We start from the raw sequence: 26,367 nt of genomic DNA, 5'->3' as shown, positions 1-26,367 counted from the left end.
TATTAAACTACCGATATCGATATATTATTAGTAATTTAATATTAAAATTTGACAGAGAGTGACGTAAACTAATTCGCTCATAGTATTATAACAAAGTATTATGCGTTCAAATTCTCGAAAGCTAGCTTCTTTACTATGCTCTCTCTTTATGTCGATCGATTCAGATAAAAATCTCCGAAGTCTTTCTTTCTCTCGCGATATTCCTAGAGTAAAACTGTACAAAAACTCCACAAAAGTGGCGATATTTTTCACGGATCTGGTTTGAGTCTCGGCTCTTGGGGAAGGTACGCATGTAGAAAGAGTACGCCAACACAGTTTATCCTGCTAAAATGGTTATCAATCTCTATAAGTTCTTTATTGTTTACACTTAAATTATAGAATATCTAAACGTTTCTTTTTTTTCGATGTCCTGTGAAATTGTACAATAGAGTTACAAATAAAGATAAAGCCACACTTTACGTATAATCTGATTCAGTCTTTGCTAATGTTACATAATAACGTGCGAAAGAACTAACAGTTAGACTATTTAAGAGGCTATTTAAGAATTTTAATTAAGATACTGAAAGCATAAAACTGTTCAGCTAGCTTTACACAAAGATATTGGTCTTCTTTTTTATGAAATCGTCAAATTATGATTATGATACATTTCTACATTATCACCAGCATCGAATCTAATCTTATTTATCGTGATACTCTTGAGAAACTGTTAATCCATTGTCTTAACTCGATCGCGGCGCAGAACTGCGTCCACCAATGTAGTTTCTCTCCATATATACATCTCCATCTTCATTTAGATAGAGCGCATTGTGGTATATCCGTGCCATGACGGTTCTTTCAACCACGACTCGCCAAATCTAACTGGTTGACGCTCGCCGCTGAAAATAAGAAATAAGTTCAGACGTCTCTGAGCACTCCGTTAAGATCAATTGCGAGATAAATAATTATATTCATGTACATTGCCAGATCGGATCGTTATCCATTTCCACGTGGACCTTCCCTAGAAAATTATCCACCAGATCCTGTTTCTCGTCTGCTAACGTAAGCTTTTTAAACTCTTCGCAGAAACGCAGGAGAAAAGCCTTCTTTTTTCCAAAAATACTCTCACACAAACGGATACAAGATGATTATTGATAGCATCCCGATCGCACTTAACTCGCACGCATAATCTGAAAAATATTATTATTAAACGGTTAACATCTTACATTTAAACATCTTACATTTACTTATACGTTACATACAAAGATGATATTTATATATAAACAGTACCTATCTAAGTGAGCTAATGTCGACAGCAATCCCTGACGACATCTGATTAAATATGCGATATAAGGAGATCGCTTTTGATAATCCTCTCGAAGTGATTTGAAGAGCTTTCTACATCCATCGTCATTAAATAGACGCACGCAACGTAAAGTTTCATGAAGATGAGCTAGTAATGCTCTATTCTGCAGGTTTATAGCTTCTGCCAATTGTAGTTGTAAAAACGCAACCAGTTCGTTTTCTTTCTGCGACTAACAATGTCTCTGTAATAAAATGTTATATGCAAATATTTGAACATTAAATAATTAAGTAATCCATAAAAAAAAAATCACACTTTGTTTTGTACGCCATGATTAAAAAATAATACAATAAATACCTCTGAAGTATTCCATGGAATGTGTTGAAGGTCAGCAGTGCTAAGTACCATAAGTAATTTTATTTTAGCATCCGCAAAAGCATAAGAGTTCTACATTATTCGAATTGATTGAAAGTCTTTCGTCTTCCACCTCTTTTGTACGGGACTGATTGCTTTCGACCGAAGCTGTATCGCCTAGCTGCGCTTCGCTTTCTTCTGTATTTCGCTAATATATCATCGGTAGTATCTGAAATTAATCAAAAGAACAATTTATTACTGTCTAAAACTTGCAGGAAAACTTTTCCTTTTTTTTAGCATTATATACTTTCCGATTTATCTTCGATTCTACAAAACTATTAAAACAGAAACCGTTCATATTGTAACAAAATAATATATGATAATTGTTAATAGTTATTTATTAATATCTTACCGCCCGCGACATTATATACCGGATGATGTTACATCTTCAACTTGATGTTACTCTACAAACTTTATATTGCTTGTTTCGAAGAACATTCTCTGTTCCAAATAATACACCTATCCTGTCATCCTCTTTCTTATAACGCACCTGATTTGGCGATGCACCTAGCTCCAGAGCTTGACAACCTTGAGCAATTTTAGAGAGATCATTGACGAGCTTCTCGAAGAGATTCGCTGCTGGGATCGCAATTGTAGTTAACGTAGATGTCGACGACGCTCTGGGCATCCGCACAGATCCTCGTAAGCGCATGTATGACCATCCACTTGTGCTCAAAAGAGCTGCTACAGGTCTCGAGGATGTTCATAAAGATCTCCTTAAAAAACACCTCAATCTGCATCATGAGGTGCATCTTGAAACGGGCGAGCAGCGCCAGGAACAGCGCTAACGACAGCTCGAACACTTCCGGCATCAAAGACACGCCATTCTTTGACAGCACGACACACAAGTACTGTTTAATGGCGATAACAAACATCTCGTTAGAGCGCAATATTGGACCGGCATTCTGCAAGATTCCCAGAAGTAACTGAAGCGACAAGATCTTGGAACGGAGCTCGTGCGATATTGGATCGGGAGTGCCGTCCGGCAGCGTTTTCATAGAGAGCTTGCAGAGAGCGCGAAACACCAGGACTGCATCATTTTGCAGCACATGGGTGAATTTTGCAGTTACCATGTTGTCATTCTCAGCGGCTGCCTCGTCACCGTTGTTCTCCGGACTACCGTTCTCCAAACTGACTTTCTCTTCCAATGGCACCACGGATTTTACTACATCATCAAGAATACTCTTGACAATTGTTTGAGAATCAATGTTATCATTACTAGGAGCATTCTCTGGACTAACCTTGGCTTCAGTTTCGCCGTTTGCTATGACAGAACTCTCCTGCTGATGTTCCCCATCAAGCCTCACGATCTCTTCCTCCGCCTGAGTCTCTATTCGCGCAAAGATCACGTTGATCATCTGCGTGAGAGTCGCACGGGCTGTTGTTTGATTCACCAGGTTACGCGACGCCAAGTAAACGTTGTAAACAATACAAATTGTTTAACAGTACCGTACTCTCGTGTACCTCTACACCTCCGCTGGCTTGTCATTACAGTCAGCAGAACTTTAATAATCTGCAGCTGCACGCACCCTCATCGGTCTGTGGACCGGTGAAGCAACCGCAGATTGTCTCGACAATGCGCACAATCAGTAGCTTGTTAGGCTCCGTTGAATCAGGCACATTGCCAGTGAGATGGCTATATGCGATTAACTTCGGCAGGCAGTCCAGTGCTGTGTCACCACAATCCGTAGTGACTAGCTCTGACATGCTGATTCAAATGGCAAGAAGTACTTCTCAGCGGTAATGACATTAGAGTCGCTCAATTGGGCTGTGGCAGGGCGTTTGAGATAACCTCTTTACCCTGCACAGCTGGTACATCTTTGATCTCGTTACGGAGGTCCTCTGCAAGACAGAATATTAGTCACAAACTTAATTAGCAACTATCGCTTATAATTACAAGCTTATTAGTCTGTATATTTATTTATTTCACTATAAAATAATTTTTAAAACGTTTATATTAATTCTGATTGCAGACGGACCTTCGAGAACACTAGCGCCTTCTTCTTTTAACATAATTAACTAAAAATCTATATTTCGGCTAATTACCGAGTTTATAAATATTTAATTGAAATTATCTGGGTGACTCACAAATCTTTTTAATCACACTTCATAACTCGTCATACAAAATACAAACGATTCCGTATAAAAACTTTTATTAATTTATCTATTTCGGCTAAATGCATGGTGTAAAAATAATTAATTAATTACAATTAAACGAATAACTCACAAACCTTTTCAATTGCACTTCAAAAGTCTTCATACGAAATACAAACGATTTCATATGGTAGATTCTTTCCCGGATATTCATTTCCGGTCAAATACATACGAATAGGAGACGGTACCACTTTCCATTTCCATTCGTCGAATGAATACTGTTCGGCTCGCAACTGCTACATCACCATTGGGAACGGGCATGATGACGTCAGCTGGCCAATATGGCGGCCATAATCCACTACGTCAACACGTGAGACATATGTGTGATCACGCATTTTTGTCAATATAAAGATAAAGAAAGCATAAATCAGTGTAAAGTAAAAGTGAATCATGTTTCTAACATTGTTAGAAATCTGCAGATATGCAGACTCAATTCTGTCGTCTCGAAATATCGTGGAAGGAGAGAAATTATTAACAAGCTGGACATATCGTATCTTGTTGAATGATACACTTAATTTCAAGATGTTTGCAAACATCTAGTTTGAAAAGCGGAATTCCTCACAAAATTGAAGGAAGCATATATCTCAACGAATAGTGGCCTCCTCACCGATTGCGTTCAACTTGGGCTTAATCGACGCGTTTTTGCACGAAACGACCGAATCTGGCAAAAAACGTGTCGCTCTGCCCCGCGAAGCGAGATATTAACGGTTAAAGTTAACAGGAATTAGGTTATGATTCCTGTCATACCGACGAGATACAGCAACACTGAACTTGCCCTGCGGCCATATGCGCATGCTCAGTGGTCGCACGCGCATGTAAAACTGCGCCAATTTTAAATGAATCATTTGTGCAGAATAACCAAGCATCTCGATTCAAGCAGCTAGGTTGTGACCGAACGGTCTATTATGGATCACCATTCATACGCGGCACGCGCACTGAATTTGGATTTATTTTTGTTTTCTCACGGTCGCTACTCGATTTTAGTCTAAGAAACCGAGAAAGAAATAATATTGCCGAATCTGACCCTATTTTTTGCCCCCGCTAATTCCCCTCTTCTTTCTGTTTCAGGTATCTTTTAATAATCGTGACTCTATTTTAATTTAAAGGTATAAATTTAATTTTCTTTGTGTTTCAGATACAACGATCAAAATATTCCCTGATTTGAGTACAATGTTTAACAAATTTGATTTATACGGTCACTATAATGAGTGAATACGCCTCGCGCTCATGGAAAGGAATACACGTTGTTACAGACGCAACTACGGACTCATGCACGCGCCGTACGCGGGTATGTCCACTGGTTCGGTTAAGAGAATCTTCGACTCGTCAGAAGGACCGTCGACCGCACTTGTCGAGATCTCCCACCGGACTCCTCGATGCCTGGATCTCTCGATGCCTATCCGGACTGCCGGTTTTGCCCCCACTTCTCGTCTGGCACGCCCATTTCGCGCCTTGAGCTTATGGCAGTGATCCTTTGGCCATCCATCACTTCTGACAGTCGCCTTTGTTTGCACGCTTCCGCGTTCCACATTTATTCGAGAATAACACCTTTTGTTCTCGCGTTTTTCGGTGTTTGCGCCGCTCGTAATTCGCATTCTGTCACGTACGCTCGCACAACATCTGGATCGCAGATGTGACTTCGCGAATGTTCGATTCGATTCTATACGCGTTGTTTGATTTTCCATTCCATTCATTTATTCATTCTAATAATTCATGTGACTTTTGTCAAGCTCTTGAAAATTTCCATTTCCTTATGAAAATCAATCAACGTGCTTAAAAAGGTGAATCGCATCGCCCTTTCGCTTACAATAACTTTCCTGACTTTATCCGCGCAGTGGGTCGCTCGCGTCATCCTTCGCTCGCCCCTGGTTTGCCTTTTTGCTATTCGCTCGGTCAATCCCTTTTGGATCACCCTCTGTATCTCGTTCGCATGGCCGACATATTTATTTATCGTTCGTTCAGCTGACCTACCGCTTGCCGTTCGGAATCGCGCGCTCCGACTCATCTCTGATGCGTTGGCTCGCGAATTTCGTACTTTACGGTGATTTTTATTTTGCGACACCCTATATATCCTTGTACGTACCTTATCTATTCGTCCGGTGACTCTCGTATCGCGTTCGCCCCGTGGTTCCCGTTTTTCATATCCACGCGTGGCATTTGTTTGCGAGCCACCCTATATATTCTCGAGCGCCGCGTCTTGCCCCGTCGTGCGGTGCTTGGCCGAGTTGCCGTCGTGGTGCTTAATTTTCGGTTCCGCGTCCCCTTGGTTCGCGATTTCGTTATCTACGTCTCGCGGTTCACGCGTCTCACCGGATCTCGAAATTTTAGCCTCCCATACGTGAATTTTCGTCGTTTAAATTTCCCTCGGTTCGTTGCGTTACCCCGTTCGACTATCGTCGTGCCCACGGTTTCGCCCCCGTTCGCGCCTTTCGCGGATCGTGTTGGGAAATCAACTTTTGACATCGTTTTCGAGGAACTCTATTATGCGTTTTATTTCATATAAAATAAATCTGTGGTCAAGGTATATATATATATATATATATATATATATATATATATATATCTTGGTTTCTGCGTCGCTCGCCTTGGATCACCTGGATCCTTAATCTCACTACTTTGTCCCTAATCGGTTTTGCCGGACGAGTTTGTACTAAATTTCATTCTTGTAAATCTACGTAGCAAAAACTGTAAACCTATCTCGCACGTGGCGCCATTCTATACATTGACATTTGCCATCTTGTAAATAATTATATAAATCAATATTGTGTAAATAATGCTTTTTCTTAAAACTATAAATCCACTTTATTAACCTCATCTTTTTGTAAATAAATGTCCATCTTGTCGGGTGAGTATTCAGGTAAGTATACGTATATATATGTCTCGATCGCTATAATTATTACTTTACTTAATCGTAAGTAAATCTTACTTAACTAATAATGATTATTTTTAGTTGCGATTGCCGCAAGTGTCGCTATCGACCGGTATTGCCCCCTGCCGGGTTTGCCCCGTCGCTCGGGATGTCCTATCATTATGACTTGACTTTAATATTTATCACCTGTGCATTTTGCACATCGTTTAGCACATTCTATAATCTATTCGCGGTTTCTCTATGCCTATCGCATATTATTCGCAGTGATTATAAGGAACTTTTTATTGACTATAAATGATTGTTCAGTCTTTTGCACTCTTGGCCTTCGCCTCGCACGCACTTGATTTGCACGATAACTATATCTTAATCTTAATCTTTATCTCGCACGATATTTCAAAACGCAAAACAATTTTCATTTTAATTTTTTCACAAACACATATGTATACAGTCTTCTATCTCTTTCACTTCTTCCAGGTACGGTTTTCCGGTGCCAGATCCATTGGTCCCCCGGATCTGGTCGCGTTGATCTTCTCGTCTTCCCTCAGTCGTTTCGCCGCCGACTTCTTCACCATCACTACGGGTGTTGTTATTAGCCTCTGGTCGGTGATGATCGGTTTCGGGTTGTTCATGGTTGCTGTTGACGGCTCAGCTTCAGCCGTTGGCTGCAAGGTCTCACGCTGGGAGTTTCATTAGTTTAATTATGCGTGGAAAGCATGCGCGCGCGCGCGCGCGCACGCACACACACACACACACACATACACAGTAAAGGCATCGATTCATACTGTTGCAATGCTTCTTTGGTTTTCTTATTCCAGGAGCACTTGACATCAGTGCAAGACAGTTCGTCAAGCTTCAAAAGTTCAACTCTTAAAATATAAAAAGAAATGAAACATTAAAATAGAAAAAACTAAATTATGCATTAATACATTAATCGTCTTAGAATAATTTCTTAAATTGCATGCGAATTGACAGTTATATATGCGATAAACTGATTATCTTTTAAAACTTTCTGTTCATTGAAGTTAGAAAAAATATTGGTTGTTAAAGTGATCAGTATATACTATAAATTTTACTTACACTACATGTATATCAAAAGATTATTATTATAAAAAATTATGATATTCAACTTACATAAAAAACATACATACCTTTGACAAAACATGAGTGCTGCAATACATTTTTACATCATCCGCTGTTTCCTGCTTTGCAAGGGCAGCACATTTTAACAATTTCTTCATTAGTTGAAATGCTTCCTTCAATTTTGTGAGGAATTCCGCTTTTCAAGCTAGATGTTTGCAAACATCTTGCAATTAAGGGTATCATTCAACAAGATACGATATGTCCAGCTTGTAATAATTTCTCTCCTTCCACGATATTTCGAGACGACAGAGTTGAATCTGCATATCTGCAGATTTCTAACAATGTTAGAAACATGATTCACTTTTACTTTACATTGATTTATGCTTTCTTTATCTTTATATCGACAAAAATGCGTGAGCACACACATATGTCTCACGTGTTGACGTGGTGGATTATGGCCGCCATATTAACCAGTTGACGTCATCATGCTCGTTCCCAATGGTCCAATCCGAGACCGAAACGTTCAATATTTAATAAATATATGAGAAGAAAAAAATACCATTGTCATTAATCTTCGCACCGTGAACGGCGAACTGCTCTCAATTAGCCACGTATCTACATTATTGGATTTCCAAACAGAGCTTTTTTACTCTTCAATTTTATTTAAGATACTCCTTCTCTTCCTCCTCCTAACGCCGCGACGTCTTATGACATATAAGGCCTGTTCTTTTCTGCACGGTTCATCTTTCTCTCTTTTTCTTTTCACGCGTTAGAGAGAAAAAGAGAAAAGATAAACCGTGCAAGAAGTTCAGCTGAAAAGAACAGGCACAGGCCTATAGTATATAGGTATATCAGAGAAATGTCCCTTTCACTTTTTCGACGCTGGCGGCGCAGGTATCGCCAGTTTCGATATCGCGCGCGTATTTCGATCAATCTAGTAGGTAAATTAGGTCGATAGACTTATCGGTCAGAAGGAAGATTTCAATTTAGGTAAATTAGGTATATATCTTATTCAATAATATAAGTCAATTGCTTAATTCTTATTGTTTATCTGAGCTGGATTCGGGGAGCGCGCCATTAGCGCTATTTGCTTGTTTTATCCTTGTTTTACACCTGCTGAGCGATAAAGACAGAATGATGCAATAGTGCTAAGTGCTAATAGCGCGCTCCTCGAATGCAGCCCTGGAGAGAGAGAGATTTCGTATCCTTACATCGTATTACCACCGCTGCCGGAAAAGAAGGTTCTCTACGCTTGGCAGAAAGTGCCGCTAGGGAATTTTTAAGTCGATTCTTATGAATCAAGCTTGAATTCGATGTCCACGTGTCCCAGGTTGCCGATGACGGGATCCAGATAGTGCCCTTCATAGTTTTCGGTGTCCAGGTGTAATCGTACGTTGAATTCGATGTCTAGGTGTCCCAGGTTGCCGATGACGAGGTCCAGATAGCGCGCTCCATAGTTTTCGGTGTCTAGGTGTAATAATACCTTGAATTTGATGTCTACATGTCCCAGGTTGACGATGACGAGGTCCACATAATGCGCTTCGTAGTTTTTGGTGTCTAGGTGTATTAATAACTTTAAATCCGAATGTAGGACACGTAGATATCGAATCAAGGTATTAATACACGTAGACACCGAAAACTACGAAGCGCACTATGTAGACCTCGTCATCGGCAACGTGGGATACCTAGACATCGAATTTAACGTATTATTACACCTGGACACACCAAAAACTATGGAGCGCACTATCTAGAACCCGTCATCGGTAACCTGGAACACGTGGACATCGAATTTAAGGTATTAATACACCTGCACACCGAAAAATATGGAGCGCACTATGTGGACCTCGTCATCGGCAACCTGGGACACCTAGACATCGAATTCAAGCTTGATTCATAAGAATCGACTTAAAAATTCCCTAGCGGCAGAATTAAAATTATGTCATAACATAATAAAAATTCGTTAAATTAACATTATGTCTAGACATAATAAAAATTAGACGAATTAAAATTATGTCTAGACATAATAAAAATTGAATGAATTAAAATTGTCTTGACATAATAAAAATTGGATGAATTAAAATTATGTCTGACAAAAATAATTCCGCATTTTTATTATGTGTATACACATAATTTTAATTCATACAATTTTTATTATGTGTACACATAATTTGTTTTCGAATGAATGTAAAACGTATTTGTTATAATATCCATTATTGAAAATCGATATGCGCGACAAAAGCTCTTGTATATCATTAATTATGTTATTATTTATTATATATTTTTTTATCCATATATATTTTCAGTATTATTGTTAGTGATTCGACAAGCGAGACAATACAAGAAAAAGACAATATTTAAATTATTTTCAGGCAATTGAATATCATTCAATCATTGATGCTTGATAATACAAGAATTACATTATTTTTTTTCATACTTAAAATTGACAATCAATTTAAAATCTTGTCTCGATCTTGTCTCGATTTCATTTTCTTGACATCTGACATTCAATTAGTGATTTAAAACGAAGCGAGACTTCAAGTCAAGCATTTCGTCCAATTTTTCTTGCGTTTATTATTTGTTTTTGAATGTTGTCTCGATGTTAATGTAACCGTATTTATCTCGAATCGTAATACACGAAGCAATCAAGCAAAAATCTCTAAACTTATGCTTATACTTTATTGTTATTTCAAAAACTTTTTTTCAAATTTTGATTGATTTCTGACTAATTTTAGGAAACTGAAAAAGAAATTTAAAGACTACTTAACCAGATCTTTATAAATTAATTTATAAGTAATTATTATTATTATTATTATTATAAGGCGTTAGAAACTCGAAAGTTCATTGCCGCAGACACCAAATCCCGCCACATTTACAAGTAATTTATTTACCCAAAAGACGATATTTTTTTATAATAAATAAGAAACATGTTAATTTAATAGATAGAAACTATAGAAAAAAATAACACAACTTACCTGTTTATTTTTACATGTAAAATATATTATAAAAAATTATAATTATTAATTATATTATATATATATATTTATATTATATTATTAATTATATTATTAATTATTATTATTATTTCTTTATTTATTTATTATTTACACAAAGAGAGATTAAAATAAAGGATTGTGTGTTGTTTTTCCAAATTAAAAATATTGAAATTTTGATAACATTTGCGTTTGTATCTCTAAATCTAAAAATATAAAAACTACAGGCCTTTAAAAATTAAGCGCGTACTCTTGCCAGCTTTTCCACTATCAAAAATTTAAAATAAAAAAATTTTTACACAAGAAAATTTAAATTAAAATTTATTTTTTAATTAATTCAGCATTAAATTAATATTTAAAAGAATGACACAAAGAATGATACAATAACACCATAAAAATCAAATTAAGAAAAAAGAAAAAAAAATAAATAATAAGAAAAATTTAAATTCCGTCACACATTGCACTTAAATATTTTGCTTATTTTTCGGTACTTTCAAATGTCGTTATTATTTTTGAAGAGAAGCTGCAAGTAAGCTACGAATTTAAGCATAATAAGCTTCGTGCTGATTTATTGTTGAGTCGATTGCGATGTTTTCGGATTACTAGCGATGCCTTCGAAAAAAAACGTTCCACTAAAACGGATGTAGCCTGAATACTAAAATAATCTCGTGCCATTGAAGCTAATATGGGAAATTGCTTTTCATTTTGATTCCACCAAGAAAAAATATTTTCATTTTTATCAGCTCGTTGAAGACGCAAATAATCATCTAACTCTTTTCGCCAATTTGTACTTAAATTTTGATTTGATTTATTCGATTCAAAAAGAGATCCTAAATCCAGTACTATATCATCGAGTGTCGTGGCAGGAACATTTTCCAAACTTTCATCAAAACTTACAGGTATTGTAGAAAGATTAGCTTGATCGAGCATTCTTGGTTCGTAATATTTAGTTCGGTATATGAATTCAAATTGCTTTATTGATTCTTCTATCATTTTTCTACCCCATGTTGTTAGTTGGAAAGTCTCTACTTTGTGTCGTGGATCGAGAATAAGTATTATGCAATAAATCCAATTAGACTTTCTGTAGTATTTGATTAATTTGTCTCGGGCTGCAGTAACAACTTGATAGACAACATTCTTTGTGACAAAATTGTCAGGCAAATTTTGATATGATAAAATGAACGTTTCAAGTTTATCAAGCATCATATTAATACCAATTACAACAAGCGGTAAAGTTATATATTTTTTGCCACTTAGAGTAGTTGACAAAACTTTAAACTGCCGTAGGAATTTAATTAGAATATTCAAAAGAGACCACTCCGATAAAAGGTATTTCTTCATAATATTATTATTTTCGCACAATAAATTTAGAGCTTGCTTCATCTGCAGGGCAGAGTCTATCATGTCACAAACCAAATTCCACCGTGTAGCTACACCTAGATTTGGTGAAATCATGCGAGAATTTGTTGTTTTGCAACATAATTTCAATTTATTTGTCCACTGTTCTGAATAATTAATTTTGCGAAAAAGATGTTGAAGTTTTGTAAGTACTCTCGTACAATTATCGGGATAAATCTCTTCCTTCATCGGATTCGCTCGGTTCGTCGTCTATCTCATCGATATTAGACTGTATTAGTCTAAGCATATCATTCACGGCTAAATTTATTACATGTGCAAAACAATGAAAATGTTGATTATTTGGGTCAAAAACTAATATTTTCAGCATCCATGAGTGGTTCTAGCTTTTTCATAAATTTTGTATTTGCCGATGCATTGTCGAGAGTTGTGCCTTGTACTTTAGAAAAGAAATTCCATGGTTTTAAGCTCTTGTAAAAGATTTCGGCAATATCTTTACCAGAATGACGACCATTAGAAGGTGCAAAATCTACAACTAGAGATTGAATGTTCCATTAATCATCAATAATATGAGCCGTTATCCCATAGTAAGATTTATGAGCTATTGACGTTCAAGCGTCAATAGTAAAAGAAATATTCGAAACATTGTCGTGAAGTATCTTGAACACTATTGCCTGCATTTTAGAGAATCGTTCTAAAGTTTTGGATCGCATTCCATCATGCTTTGGAATATTTTCATAAATATAACCATTTAGACGATATTAAGATTTAAAGTTCAAAGTATAAACCTTAATATCGTCTAAATAGTTATATTTATGAAAAAAATATAAGAGACTTTTTTTGTAGATCGTTAAATTTTCTACAAAAATATGTATTGATTATTTCATAATTTTTGATAGTCGATATGATACAAAATTCATAAGAAGCAAAAATAAGTTTTATAAAATTTATCAAACTTTAATTTTAAATATCTTTTGAACGGTTAAATTTATGAAAAAATGATAAGAGATCTTTTTTGTAGAACGGTAAATTTACTACAAAAAGTCTATGTGGCGCAATGCTGTATTACTGTTTGTTAGATAGTTATAAAATTTTTTCTATCTTACTAAATAAAAAATAAAAAATCGCGATGAGCGACCTGTTAATATTAATATTAAAGACTAAAATTTTAACAGGTATCTTATTTTACCTTCCTGCAAGTATATATGCTATTTGTGAAATAAAAAAAAAGGTGCTCCAAAATGACACCCTAATACATATATATATATATATATATATATATATATATATATATATATATATATGTTATATATATATATATATATATATATATATATATATATATATATATATATACACACAATATATAATGGAAATACAAGCAAAAAGTAAATACTTACTTATGGCTGTACTTGCTGTGGACTTTAAGGAGGCTCTTACCTCGATCATAATATGACAGATCTTTATGAAATTAATATATGTTGTAAAGTGAACCACAACGGACCGATGCCCAAAACTTGAGCATAGGTTGACGATAAAAACTGTAAAAATATCAGTATTGAAATTCGCATTTTTAACACAGGGCATATGGTAAACACTAAAATTTTTACCGGAAGTGATGTATTTTCTTGGCAAGTTTGCGAGCCAGGTAAACAAAAAACTAAGGAATTGTAGTTAAAATAATAATCTTTCTAATGATAAGAAGAAAACTTGGCGTTGACGATGAGTTATAAAAGATATTGTAAGTTTTAATATGACGTACGACAGGTTAGGCGAATGATCTTCCGAGTGTCAAAATCGCGCGAAGTTTTTAACCTCACTTGCACATGTCTTTTCTCTGCGCTGTATGGTAGCGGCATAATTATTCTCTCGCGCATTGACAACCTTTATTTTCGCGAATTTTCCTTTCATTTTCCCTCTCAGCATTCTCACGTTATATCTTTCTTTTGGCTCCATCTCTTCATCGCATCATTCGCTACAACGCTACACGGCTACACCTCACTTAGCTGCAGACTGCTACAGACGACGTTGTGACACGTGACACGCGCATGTTCTGCTCTTTAGCACTGACGTAGTCAACTGACTTATTGTATAAATTTTAATATTTACACTAATAGAACATATAACTTACTCTTACACTATGTAAAAATCATTATTTATTTTTTTATTTAATTTTCCGATAATTTTATAACCAATTATTAATGATAATTTTTCGGTTGCTACATTGATTAGAGCAGCCGGGTAAGAGCCTCCTTAATGCTTCTTTGTGTTTCCCATGCAAGCTCTGGTTTAAAAGATTGCAAATATCTCTTATGTCGTCAAATTTATAACCGCTATAGTATTCTAATGTTGGATTCCGTCTTCCCAAGTCCTTCATTAGCAACACGAGTAACAAGCCGCCACTGCCATTTTACTATCACTAAACCTGATCATTGTATAATCCATCAGATAATGGTCCAGTATGTACCGAGCCAGCGTTAACGTAGGCTTAGACAACTTGGCACACTATTTTCAGATAATAGTGATCGAATTAGTATACATTTATATAGATTCTATTTGAATAAGACGGATATTTTATTGGAGAATAAAATAAAAAATTAAAACATTAGTATCTAACAGAAGAATGTAATTAATCTTTTACAAGCTGATGTTTTAAAGTTCTTTCTACAGTACTTCTTTCTACAATAAATATTATACATATGTTTGCAAAAGCGCATCTTTTATGTATTTTTTCTTTAAATGGCGAAACTTCCGCTTTTCGCTTGGGGCGAGTTTCTCTACCAACATTGGGTTGTCGTAATACATTGCTCTGTAAAGAATTTTGACTTCTGGTCGTTATTCCTTTCCTCAAAGTTGCAGTGCTGTTTTGTCGATTTTGTCCCAGTAATACCTTCGGTGGTGCCATTTTTCAGATATGACGAAACTTTAGTTCCTTATCTAATTGCTATAATTCACAAACATACATATAATTAGTTTATATATATTATACATAGTTTAATTTATATAGTGCATAATATAATACGGAATGTTTTAGAAATAAATTGTCAAATTTGAGGAGCATATTGTACTAACAGTAAAAATGGAAAAGTTACAAATTTTAAGTAACATCAAAAGAAAGGGAGACGTAAAAAGAAGGAAGATAAGAGAGATAAGTGATTTCGAAGTACAACAGATAGTATAAGTGGACAAAAGAGAGAAGATGGACATGTAAAATGTATGTATATATAAAATGAAAAGAGAGCATTTTTATTTTTTTCTAACTCTTAAAACTGGAAAAGAATAAAAAATAAGTTGAACCGATAATAGCTTACGATAATTCCTTTACGTAAACGGGATTGATCTCCTCGGCATCAGCTCCCTGCCGTCAATATATAATATATCAGCTGTGCAACATATTATGTACGCGCGGCAGAAACACCTCCTGTGAACAGGCTCCTTGATCTCCTCGGTATCAGCTCTCTGCTGTCAATATATATACCTCTACAAAGTAAAAATGTATTGTATAATCAGAATACTAGCGACGTGCACTTTATTTGAGATTATAATTGGGTACAACATTCATCGCACGATACTTTTATAATTGCAAATCGGAAACGTACCTCGAGTCCAGCTCTTCTACGATCAACGAAGTTGGGATCAAACGTGTCAGCCGTCATACTTTCTGCCAAGTGTAGAGAACCTTCTTTTCCGGCAGCGGTGGTAACATGATGTAGGGATACGAAATCTCCAGATAAGCACGAAACAATTCAATTCAGTATATCGCCGGCACGATTACGGTATTACTGCCGTTTCGCATACGGCGCGTATGCGCGCGCTGTCGCACCTTACCTCGCGACAACGTGCGGCTCGTGCAAACGTTAACGCGCGGCCGCAATCGCGCGGCAGAAACGCCTCGTGTGAACAGGCTCCTTGATCTCAGTATCAGCTTCCTGCCGTCAAGCCGTCAATATAAAAAATAATATAATAGATTATTAACCCACATGTATAAACACTCAGGTAAACGTAGTATAAACAGTAAATAAAATAAGTATAACAGTAATATATAGAATAGAATAAGATAATTATAGAATAATTACATAAAACAATTACCTTGTTGAATTAATAATCGTCGCGTCGCGTAATAAATATAATAAAGAGTCACACGGTCGGTCTCGCTCCGCGCATATTACCGTGTCTCTCGATCGATCGAGATAGGTTAACTGATGATGAACTGACTGACAGCGCGCTAAACGAACGCACTGTCTGCACTGCACTGCACTGCGATACTAACGCCGCTAGCCGCCAGTGTCGAAAAAGTGAAAGTGACGTTTCTGATTATGACGTCATCATATAAGACGTCGGCGTTAGGAGAAAGAGGAAGTATCTTAATAAAAAATTTTTACATTTGGACTTTGCGTCGCAATATCTCCGCTCGAGGGGCACGTAGCGGAATAATATTATAAGAGAACCCCCCTCCCCCCTAATTGGACCCCAAGCTATCGATCAAGCCTACTTAAAACTTAATCCGTTCACTCGTTATCGAGATCTCAACATCTCGGGTACTCGCAACCCGCGTAAAAGAGTCACGGTCGGTCTCGCTCCGCGTGTACTTGGCGCGAGACACTACCGTGTCTCTTGATATATTTTTAATACGTAGTGTGCAAATGTATTTTGAAATGAAGATTATATATTTTCTCCTGAATTATTTACACACACGTGCGGTTTCAGAGAATCATTTTTCGCCAACTCAAATATGTTCCTACTCAACTGTCAAAATATGAAAGATAATTTTATCTAGTTGTGCGACATTCGCTCGAATTCCCGAAATAATTTGCAAAAGGATGTGAGTACGAATATATATATATATATATATATATATATATATATATATATATCGTACTATTTAATATTTATAATTAATAGAAAATTATAAACAATGCGTTATGTATGAGAAATTTAACAAAATTGCTTTTATCAAATAGAATTAATTTGCGATTAGTTGAAGGGAATAAAAGAATAAACAAATCAGGTAAAGTTCAGACACGTATTACAGGTGTCCATCTGTAATTATCAAAATTATTGAAACCTGAAGATATCGGTAGATATACAGTTGCGAATAACATTTAGTAAGACACACGCGAATAAAAATAAATAAAGAATTTTACAGTTAACGACTTATTAACATTAATCATGCTATGTTGCGATTATGTTTTATGTTGAAATTGAAAAATATATACAAGCTGTACAACTAAAAGGGTTACAGATTATTATTTTTAAAAAACTAAGCAAAATATTAAATTGTTGTTTTCTTTAAAAATAATAGTTCGTAACACTTTTAGCTTCATACCTTGTATATACTGTTTATAAGATTATAAGATATATTGTTTATAAGATTAAGATGCGTAACACTACAAAAAGGCGTGATATCCGTATACAAGTGGTAGACGTAATTTTTATATCTCGAAAAATCTCGAAAAAATCTAAGCAGTAGTATCTTTATTTCCGAAAAATTATAACCCAAGTGATACACATCACAAAATTATGTTACCTTATCAAAAAGAAGAGTCGCGCTTTAAGTGATCTATTACAATTACGAAAAAGAAATGATATTTCTTTAAATTACAGCGCCAATTACAGAGAGAACATATATATTGCCTCAAAAAATAATTGTTGCATTACTTTGAAAAATCTTTACATTGTGTCAATTAGAAAAGAATGTATGATAACAATTTTATAAGATTAAAAAATTTTATTTAAATTTTTAACAAGGGAATACAAGATATTTAAATACAAAGTTTACATGTGTATTTTTTAGTGGTCACAAAGAATTACAGAGGTAACAGTACAAAATAAAAATATTTTATTAAAATATTTAATCCAACGAGGGAATACAATTTGTATTTAAATACAAAGTTTGTGTATTTTTCAATAGAATAAAAGATTTAATCACAAAGAATTACAGAGGTAACAGTACAAAATAAAAATATTTTATTAAAATACATAAATTTTTCTTGTAAAAAACTTGGCGCTGCTAGACTTCGAAATTTTAAATAAATAAGGACAACAATAAATAAAAATTATTCAGAGAAGAATGCGATGGGAGTAATATTAAATGATTATCAGCGTGGATGTGCGAGTGAGTGATATGGGTGTGCGTGACGACGCGGACGGCGGATAATGCGGCTTATAATTAAGTATAGGATAAGTTTATTTATTTATTTAAATTTTCGAGGTCTAGCAGCGCCAAGTTTTTTACAAGAAAAATTTATGTATTTTAATAAAATATTTTTATTTTGTACTGTTACCTCTGTAATTCTTTGTGACCACTAAAAAATACACATGTAAACTTTGTATTTAAATATCTTGTATTTCCTTGTTAAATTTAAATAAAATTTTTTAATCTTATAAAATTTTTATCATACATTTTTTTCTAATTGACACAATGTAAAGATTTTTCAAAGTAGTGCAACAATTATTTTTTGAGGCAACATATATGTTCTCTCTGTAATTGGCGCTGTAATTTAAAGAGATACCATTTCTTTTTTGTAATTGTAATAGATCACTTACAGCGCGACTTCTTTTTGATAAGGTAACATAATTTTGTGATGTGTATTACTTGGGTTATAATTTTTCGGAAATAAAGATACTACTGCTCAGATTTTTTTGAGATTTTTTGAGATATAAAGATTACGTCTACCACTTGTTACTTCGGTTTTTTCGAGGTATAATACTACCACTTTCTTTTTCTTTGAGGTAACAACATATACACTACTATGCCTGTACTTAGCGCCTTTTTTTACCTTTTTTTTTAAAAAGGTTTAAAATTCCTGTAATGTGCAAGTTAAGAAAAAAGTACTTGATTAATAATCAGGCCCCGGAAGCCCTCCATTCACCGCGAAGACTGAACGCGTGCAAACATTGTCACCATTTAAAATTTCTACCGAGAACTCCGGTGATTTGTACCATCAATTGACAAAATTTTTATACGTCGTTGAACGTTAAAAGTTAGAAAAAAATTTTTTTATTAAAAGCGAGGACCCGAAAGTCCTCCGTTTTCGCAAAAGTTCATGCGCGCGCGCAACTAAACCCCGACAAAAATTTCTGCCGTCGTTCTCAGCGTTTTGTATCACCGGAGAACAGTACCTTTGTACTTTCTCGTATGAGCCAGACTAGAAAAAAACACTGTATTAATAATTAGGCCCCGGAAACCCTTCGTTCACCGCAAAGACTGAACACGCGCAAACATTGTCACCATTTAAAATTCCTACCGAGAACTCCGGTGATTTGAACTTTGAACCATCAATTGACGAAATTTTTATACGTCGTTAGACGTTAGGAGTTGAATTTGTTTATTAAAATCGAGTACCCGGAAGTCCTCCGTTCTCGCCAAAGTTCATGCGCGCGCGCACTTAAACCCCGACAAAAATTTCTGCTGACGTTCTCAGCGTTTTGTACCACCGGAAGACAGTACCTTTGTACTTTCTCGTATGAGCCAAACTAGAAAAAAATACTTTATTAATAATTAGGCCCCGGAAGCCCTCCGTTCACCGCGAAGACTGAACGCGCGCAAACAATGTCACCATTTAAAATTCTTACCGAGAACTTCGGTGATTTGTACCATCAATTGACGGTATTTTTATACGTCGTTGGACGTTAGGAGTTAAAAAAAATTTGTTTATTAAAAGCGAGGACCCGGAAGTCCTTCGTTCTCGCCAAAGTTCATGCGCGCGCGCACCTAAACACCGACAAAAAAAGTGATTATAAGATCGGCCCCTTTTTTTCGCATTCGATTTTGGTCATAAAGTAGGTACCAAACGAAAGGTTTCGTCAATCTGATTACGGATATGTCAGTCTCAGAGTGTACCTATTTACCGTTCCAGAGATATCGGGCTCCAAAAATTCTAAAACCAATAAATGGTGCCACTGGCCAGTCAATTGAAAATTATGCGGGAAATAAGCATCAAATCACGTCTTTATTAATTAATTATTAAAATTGATAGCAATATTAGACAGATTTTCAGCAGAAATTGTAAATGGATTGTTGTGACCGTGGGATAGTCACTTGATGGCCATTATCTGGTATCTATCCCACGGTCACAACAATCTATTTACAATTCCTGCTGAAAATCTGTCTGATATTGCTATCAATCATAATAATTAGTTAATAAAGACGTGATTTGATGCTTATTTCCCGCATAATTTTCAATTGACTGGCCAGTGGCACCATTTATTGGTTTTAGAATTTTTGGAGCCCGATATCTCTGGAACGGTAAATAGGTACACTCTGAGACTGACATATCCGTAATCAGATTGACGAAACCTTTCGTTTGGTACCTACTTTATGACCAAAATCGAATGCGAAAAATTGGGGCCGATCTTGTGATCATTCTTTTTGTCGGTGTTTAGGTGCGCGCGCGCATGAACTTTGGCGAGGACGAAGGATTTCCGGGTCCTCGCTTTTAATAAACAAATTCAACTTCTAACGTTTAACGACGTATAAAAATTTTGTCAATTGATGGTACAAATCACTGGAGTTCTCGGTAGGAATTTTAAATGGTGACAATGTTTGCGCGCGTTTAGTCTTCGCGTTGAACGGAGGACTTCCGGGGCCTGATTATTAATAAAGTATTTTTTTTCTAGTCTGGCTCATACGAGAAAGTACAAACGTACTGTCCTTTGGTGGTATGTACAAAACGCTGAGAACGTCAGCAGAAATTTTTGTCGGGGTTTAGGTGCGCGCGCGCATGAACTTTGGCGAGAACGGAGGACTTCCGGGTCCTCGCTTTTAATAAACAAATTCAACTTCTAACGTCTAACGACATATAAAAATTTTGTCAATTGATGGTACAAGTCACCGGAGTTCTTGGTAGGAATTTTAAATGGTGCCATGACAATGTTTGCGCGCGTTTAGTCTTTTCGTTGAACGGAGGGCTTCCGGGGCCTGATTATTAATCAAGTATTTTTTTTTTAATTTGCACATTCCAGGAATTTTAAATGTGGTGTAAATTTGTGGCACAAAACTCTGATATTTCTGTTAAATGATTTGAGATTTTAATATTTGTAATGTTTTTTGCATTTTTTTTTTGTTATTCATATTAATATTGTCACTTTTAACCCAGTTTTATTGTTTTCTGCCTATTTTTGCTTTTTTACTTTGGTTAAATTTTGGAAAAAATTATTTTTAATTTTCGCTCAAAGATCGCTCCAAACTTCAACCACGTTATTATACTTTAGTTCGTAAACTCATTATTATACTCTTTTTGTTGTTTAGTTCATAGACTCATTGCTGCCACACTGTGTACATACAATGAAATGTTCTGCAAGCGCTTAAATGTAATATACGCATTTGATAAGGACCGGAATCTTGGTTGAAATGCGTTGTGCTTTTTAAATAAAGACTGCTAGTTTGGTTGAAGTAAAGGATTTTGTTCGATTTATTACTCACTGGCGAAGAAAAAGTATCTTATCTGATAATAAAAATAAGTAAAAATGCAATTAAAAAATAGAAAATATTCGAATTTCCTCTTTATCTTCGAAATTTCAAGATTGCTGTCTATAAAATCAAATTTTTTGATAACCATCGGTAATCAAAACTAGTCTATATCTGCAGGCAATATATAACGTTTTTCCGCGCGCGATGTGATAATAAAATTATGTTCGTTGCCTTCTGCACTGTGCTACGTGAGATATAAGGATCACTTATTGAAGTATTTCAAAGAGAAACGCGCGGTTCTCAAATTCAAAGAAACCTGCACCTGCCAATTTGCTGTTTTTTGTTTTGTAGCTGATGAGTACGTATATACTTATGTACTTATTATGCTCAATGAAAGTAACAAAATCTATCGGAAAATATTATTTTCAATTTTTATTTCTGATGTTCTTCCAAAATGTCTGTATTTATAAAATTACATTTTCTACTTGTAATTCCTCTCTGCGTAACTACGCTCAATTACATTATAATTAAAACGAACAAAATCTCATTAAACGAGTTATAAATCTCATCGAGATATAAATTTACACGCCGACAATCGTCAGGGAAAGCGGATTGATAGAAGAGATCTAATCGGGCCGGACGTACAATAAACACTGCGACACAATAGCATGATCACGACTAAATTAGATCGGTTTATCGATTGGTTCGTTGACTCGCAACAAACTTGCCACAATGCTGGAGTTAGATACGGCCGTGACTTATTTCTGATAAAAACGCGTGACGTCAGTATCTATTACGCGACAAAATCTGAGAAGTTCAACGCGAAAACGAGGTGAGACGAAAGCAATCCGCAGAATCCGTTTTTGAGACCTGCAAGTCCCAGACTTTGCGATATTTCTGCGTCTCCAGTCTTCGAATTATTTGTCCGTGAAAACTTCGCTTGCACGAAACTCCAAATACAAATTTTATGCTATAAAATATTCTTATTCTATCCTAAGAAGATTCTACAAAATTTAAAAAAATGCTATTCTGAATTATATTAATTAATATATATTTTTGTATTATTGTGTGTGTGTGTGTGTGTGTGTGTGTGTGTGTGTGTGCTCCTTTTCTTTTAACTGCGTTTTAAAGTTATCTATTCGACAGTGACAAACACTGCTGGAGCAATAATGAGACCGAGAGATTCGAAAAGATTAAGATGTTTCGTAAATCACATAAAGGAGCTTACGGAAGGTTACGACCTCGCAACGTAACGCCGAAAACGAAGAGCTCAATGGCTATTCAGCTAGTAGGTCAACCAGGCGCTCAACGAATAATCGCTCGTTGCTTCGTGACATCTTAGTCATTGCCAGAGGAACAGAGACGGTCAAACATATTGATACAGGGCAGGTTTTTTCGGCCGCTTCGTATACCGTGCCGAGCCGAACCGAGAAGGAAAAACCCCCGTATCTTCCATTAATCCCCATCCTCCTCGTCTCTCTCGCCCATACATCCTCCGCGTATATCAAGCACCTACCTACCTACCTACCTACCTACCTACCTACCTATCTACCTACCTAGTACCTACCTACAAACCTACCAACCTACCTACCCTGCAACCCAGACCTATAATTTCCAGGCAACGCAGAGGCCTACACCCTGAGCCCGGAGCCGGGCGAGGACCTGCCAGGCGCCGGCGGAGAGTCAGGAGGCAGAGGGCGAGCGCGCACGCGCGTGCGTCCTTCGCCGCCGCCGCCGCCGTCGACGGCGACGTCGACGTCGACGTTGACGACGACGGTGATACGCCACCGCCGCTAGAGCGGGGAGAAGGGACCTGTTTACAGGATAACAGAATCCTCTTCTCCTACAGTCGCTCCAGTCCATCGTCGCGATACATCATCGGCGCATCCGTCACGGCACGGCGGCCGTACGACCGCGCATACATACACGTACGCACCCACATACACGCAACCCTCAGGCGCGTGCTACCCGCGCGAGAGCTCTATCCGTATTGCTGTGCATCGCGCGCGCGCCACGCGCTTATCACTATCCGCTTCATTCCGCTTCACTCGTACGAACCCGCGCGATTATTGCTCTCTTTTTCACAGCCGCCGCAGCCGCCGCCGCCGCCGCCGCCGCCGCCGCTGCTGCCGCTGCCGCCACCGCCGCCGCCGCAGCCGCAGCTGCAGCCGCAACAGCAGCCGTAGCCGCAGCCGCAGCCGCAGCCGCAGCCGCAGCTGCCGATATCACCGCCGCCGCAGTGTCTCTTCTTTTTACCTCCTCTTTCTCTTTTCGACACAGAGAGAGAGTCTGTGTGCGGTGGTGGTGCTATCGCGCGTTTCCCGATATCGTTCGGCAACAGGTGAGTCACGCACTCTCCGCGCTCCCTGTTCATCTATCCGCCCATACGGTCTATATTACCTTTCGTTCATTCTCCCATGTCTCCGTAACGTGTTCCGTATGTTCATGTGATGCACGCATGAATTGCGTGTGCTGTTTATCGCTACCTCCTCGCAAGAATCTCATTCCACCTCACGGCATCGCATTCTTCGTCCTCGGCGACGACTGTATCTCGCGCGAAGAATATGGCCTCGTTCGCAATTTCACGGGGCGCGTAGTCGCGATAACTGCGTCTCTACCAAGACGCACCTTCCCGAGTATTCCTTCCTGCGCTACTGTGGTGCATTTCTAATCGTATTCGCACGAAAAGACGCGTTACATGAACGAATGACGAAGGAGGCGCGACGAAGGCGGCGCGCGAGAAAAGAAAATTATGGACGAAAATAGGGGCAAGATTGGAAATTCTCTAAGAAATCCGGCGAGATAACATCGCCGCGGGACATCAAGCCGAAAATCGGGAATGCTACTAGAGGGTTGCGCTCGCGCGTACGCTACTAACGCTAACAGGTCGCGCGCTAATATCGATTTACTGGAGCGGATACCGCCCGTTAACGTCAATTTAACGAGAACTTATGGCGATTACGATTTCATGGAGCGATATTAATTTTACGGGAGAACGTTGGCGAGAGAGGAACGTCTCTACCTCACAACGGGAGGAACAATTAGCTGACAGGAGGAAAGAAAGAAACAAACGCAGTTCAAAAAAGCGCTTATCAGAAATCATATTTCCTGCACGGGAAGTCCTTCAAGAAAGAAGCAAGAGTCCGAGGAATGAGAAATACCCCTTTGGCCCTTGTTTAATTTCCATTATTTGACTGTTTCTTGTGTCCTATCTCGCTCTTTCTCTCTTTCTCTTTCTAATCGCGATCTTTATACACTATTACAAAAGCAGATGTTATCTTTATTGTTAATCACTATATCTTTATTGTTAATTTTTTAATAAATAAAAGCATATTTGTGTAAAATATACGTGTGTAAAGATTGTGTAGCTAACAATGAATGTGCACTCGCGCAACTAGTTACGTTTTCTAACAAACCAACTGAATAATTAACAACGATTCGCGTCAGTCGCGTATTGTGCTCGCCGAGCATCCGGAAAAAATTTCAGAGTCTTTTAGTAAGTTCATATTTTTGTATTAAGAATACGCAAAAACGATCTCTACTCCTGCATCTGGCTATGGAAGTACAAAAAAACGATATCTTTCCTCATGAAGCAATCTTGGTACATTTTAAATGTCAAAGTATTTACAGAGAAAAACAAAATATTCTGTGATCTCTATAGTTTAAAAGAATTCATTTGTAAATGGTCGCTCATTGAAATGTTATAATACAAATACATATGATACGAATTGAAAGTGCTCTCTCTCTCTCTCTCTCTCTTTCTCTCTCTCTCTCTCCTTCTCTCTCCTTCTCTTTCTCCCCCTCTCTCTTCCTTTCTCGCTCTTTCTCCCTCTCCCTATCTCTCATTCTTTTGTATTTAGTTGCCTCTTTAAAAGGATCCTGTAGCGAAGGCCGAACTTTCTCGATATCGATAATGTTAACATTTCTAATTCTGTTCAAATTAATTTTCTATGTTACTGGCCTATATCTGTCCTTGTCTAACGAGATATCTATGCGATATATCTGTCCTTGTCCGATTGCTGCACCATCTCTCGCTACACGCAATACTGCTTATCCTATCAACCTGCATGTGCCTCTGCTTAATAAAATTTTATTAGAAAAAAATCTTTTTCTAGGCTTTGAATCTTAGTTTTATTTACACGACATTGTTCCTACATGTTGTCCCTAGTGCAATTAGGTATTTTTATTTTGTATATATAAACTTAAGTATTTTTTTTTTTAAAGCAATTATTGTTGTCAGGTGACAGCAGTAAATTTTTAATTTTTTTTTGTTTCTGATATAAAATCGTGTGTCCTGCACTAGATTTTTGTGCGTACTTTAATTCTGTAAAAGAGTTTTGCAATTCTGTAAAGCCAATTCAAAGATTTTTTCTGATAAAGAAATGTCGGTATAACTACTGCCACTATAGGATCCCCTTGATTATGTATACATATGTATGTAAAGGAGCTCATTTTACATACACATATATTCGCTCCGTGCGTTTCAGCGCCATCTACCGCTATCGCCATGCAATAAAAGTGGAAACAACGATGAGATATGAGATATGTTTATTATTATATGTTGATTGTTACCAAAGCTTCTTGTGCAATAGATGCAGTGTATTTTTTTTCATTTTACTGTTAATAATTTCGGTAAGTAAAAATTGCTATACGCGCCATAATCTATGATTGTTACTACATAATTGGAGGTTGACTGCACAGCGGTATTTATGTCACTTTAATTACTGGAACTTTTATTTTTTATATCAGAAAACAATAAATAATAACTACTGTTAATTAAATTTTGCTTTAAAAAATGTCTGTAATAAAAAGT

General features: G+C 36.8%; 2 protein-coding genes and 1 long non-coding RNA gene across 15 annotated transcripts in view; 1 reads left to right on the top strand and 2 right to left on the bottom strand.

The window, feature by feature from the left end:
* Positions 1–1,099: 1,099 nt before the first annotated feature.
* LOC143906477 (brefeldin A-inhibited guanine nucleotide-exchange protein 2-like) lies at positions 1,100–14,095 on the bottom strand. Of its 8 annotated transcripts, none has more exons than XM_077422616.1 (7): positions 5,042–5,180; positions 3,925–4,145; positions 3,143–3,535; positions 2,046–3,071; positions 1,637–1,862; positions 1,267–1,523; positions 1,100–1,166 (listed from the first exon to the last, which is right to left on the bottom strand). In XM_077422616.1, exons 3-4 carry the CDS (start codon positions 3,180–3,182, stop codon positions 2,242–2,244), a joined length of 870 nt encoding a protein of 289 aa, XP_077278742.1. In that variant the 5' UTR covers positions 3,183–3,535; positions 3,925–4,145; positions 5,042–5,180; the 3' UTR covers positions 1,100–1,166; positions 1,267–1,523; positions 1,637–1,862; positions 2,046–2,241. The 8 variants fall into 8 exon arrangements, with proteins under 8 accessions (XP_077278742.1, XP_077278740.1, XP_077278743.1 ...); XM_077422614.1 differs by having other exon boundaries at positions 4,455–5,105; XM_077422617.1 differs by lacking the exons at positions 3,925–4,145; positions 5,042–5,180 and adding an exon at positions 13,958–14,095.
* Positions 13,972–25,372, bottom strand: LOC143906486 (uncharacterized). Its single transcript, XR_013259536.1, has 5 exons — positions 23,955–25,372; positions 15,971–16,071; positions 15,742–15,866; positions 15,454–15,622; positions 13,972–15,086 (listed from the first exon to the last, which is right to left on the bottom strand). It is a non-coding gene; the product is annotated as an uncharacterized LOC143906486 (long non-coding RNA).
* The window catches only part of LOC143906470 (SCY1-like protein 2), a 62,979-nt gene continuing 59,836 nt past the window's right edge, over positions 23,225–26,367 (top strand). For 2 of the 6 annotated variants that reach the window (XM_077422585.1, XM_077422586.1), the window contains exons 1-2: positions 23,226–23,482; positions 23,642–23,895. The gene's annotated coding sequence lies outside the window, so the exon portion shown is untranslated. Of the gene's footprint in view, positions 23,483–23,641; positions 23,896–26,367 lie in introns of all 6 variants that reach the window. The other 4 variants (XR_013259534.1, XM_077422589.1, XM_077422588.1 and 1 more) reach the window with 3 other exon arrangements.

This window comes from Temnothorax americanus, unplaced genomic scaffold, assembly GCF_048541705.1.
Source record: "Temnothorax americanus isolate GAGA-0224 unplaced genomic scaffold, ASM4854170v1 Scaffold71, whole genome shotgun sequence".
NCBI classification, from domain to species: Eukaryota; Metazoa; Arthropoda; class Insecta; order Hymenoptera; family Formicidae; genus Temnothorax; species Temnothorax americanus.
The sequence above is the reverse complement of the archived record's forward strand: the minus strand, read 5'-3'. Positions and strand labels throughout refer to the sequence as shown.

Bases quoted from the DNA above. Each gene is read 5' to 3' on its own strand.
- LOC143906477 (XM_077422617.1), bottom strand. From the start codon at position 3,182: ATGACAAGCCAGCGGAGGTGTAGAGGTACACGAGAGTACG. The intron at 3,072-3,142 runs GTACTGTTAAAC...ATCAAACAACAG, and splicing joins TAGAGGTACACGAGAGTACG to CCCGTGCGACTCTCACGCAG.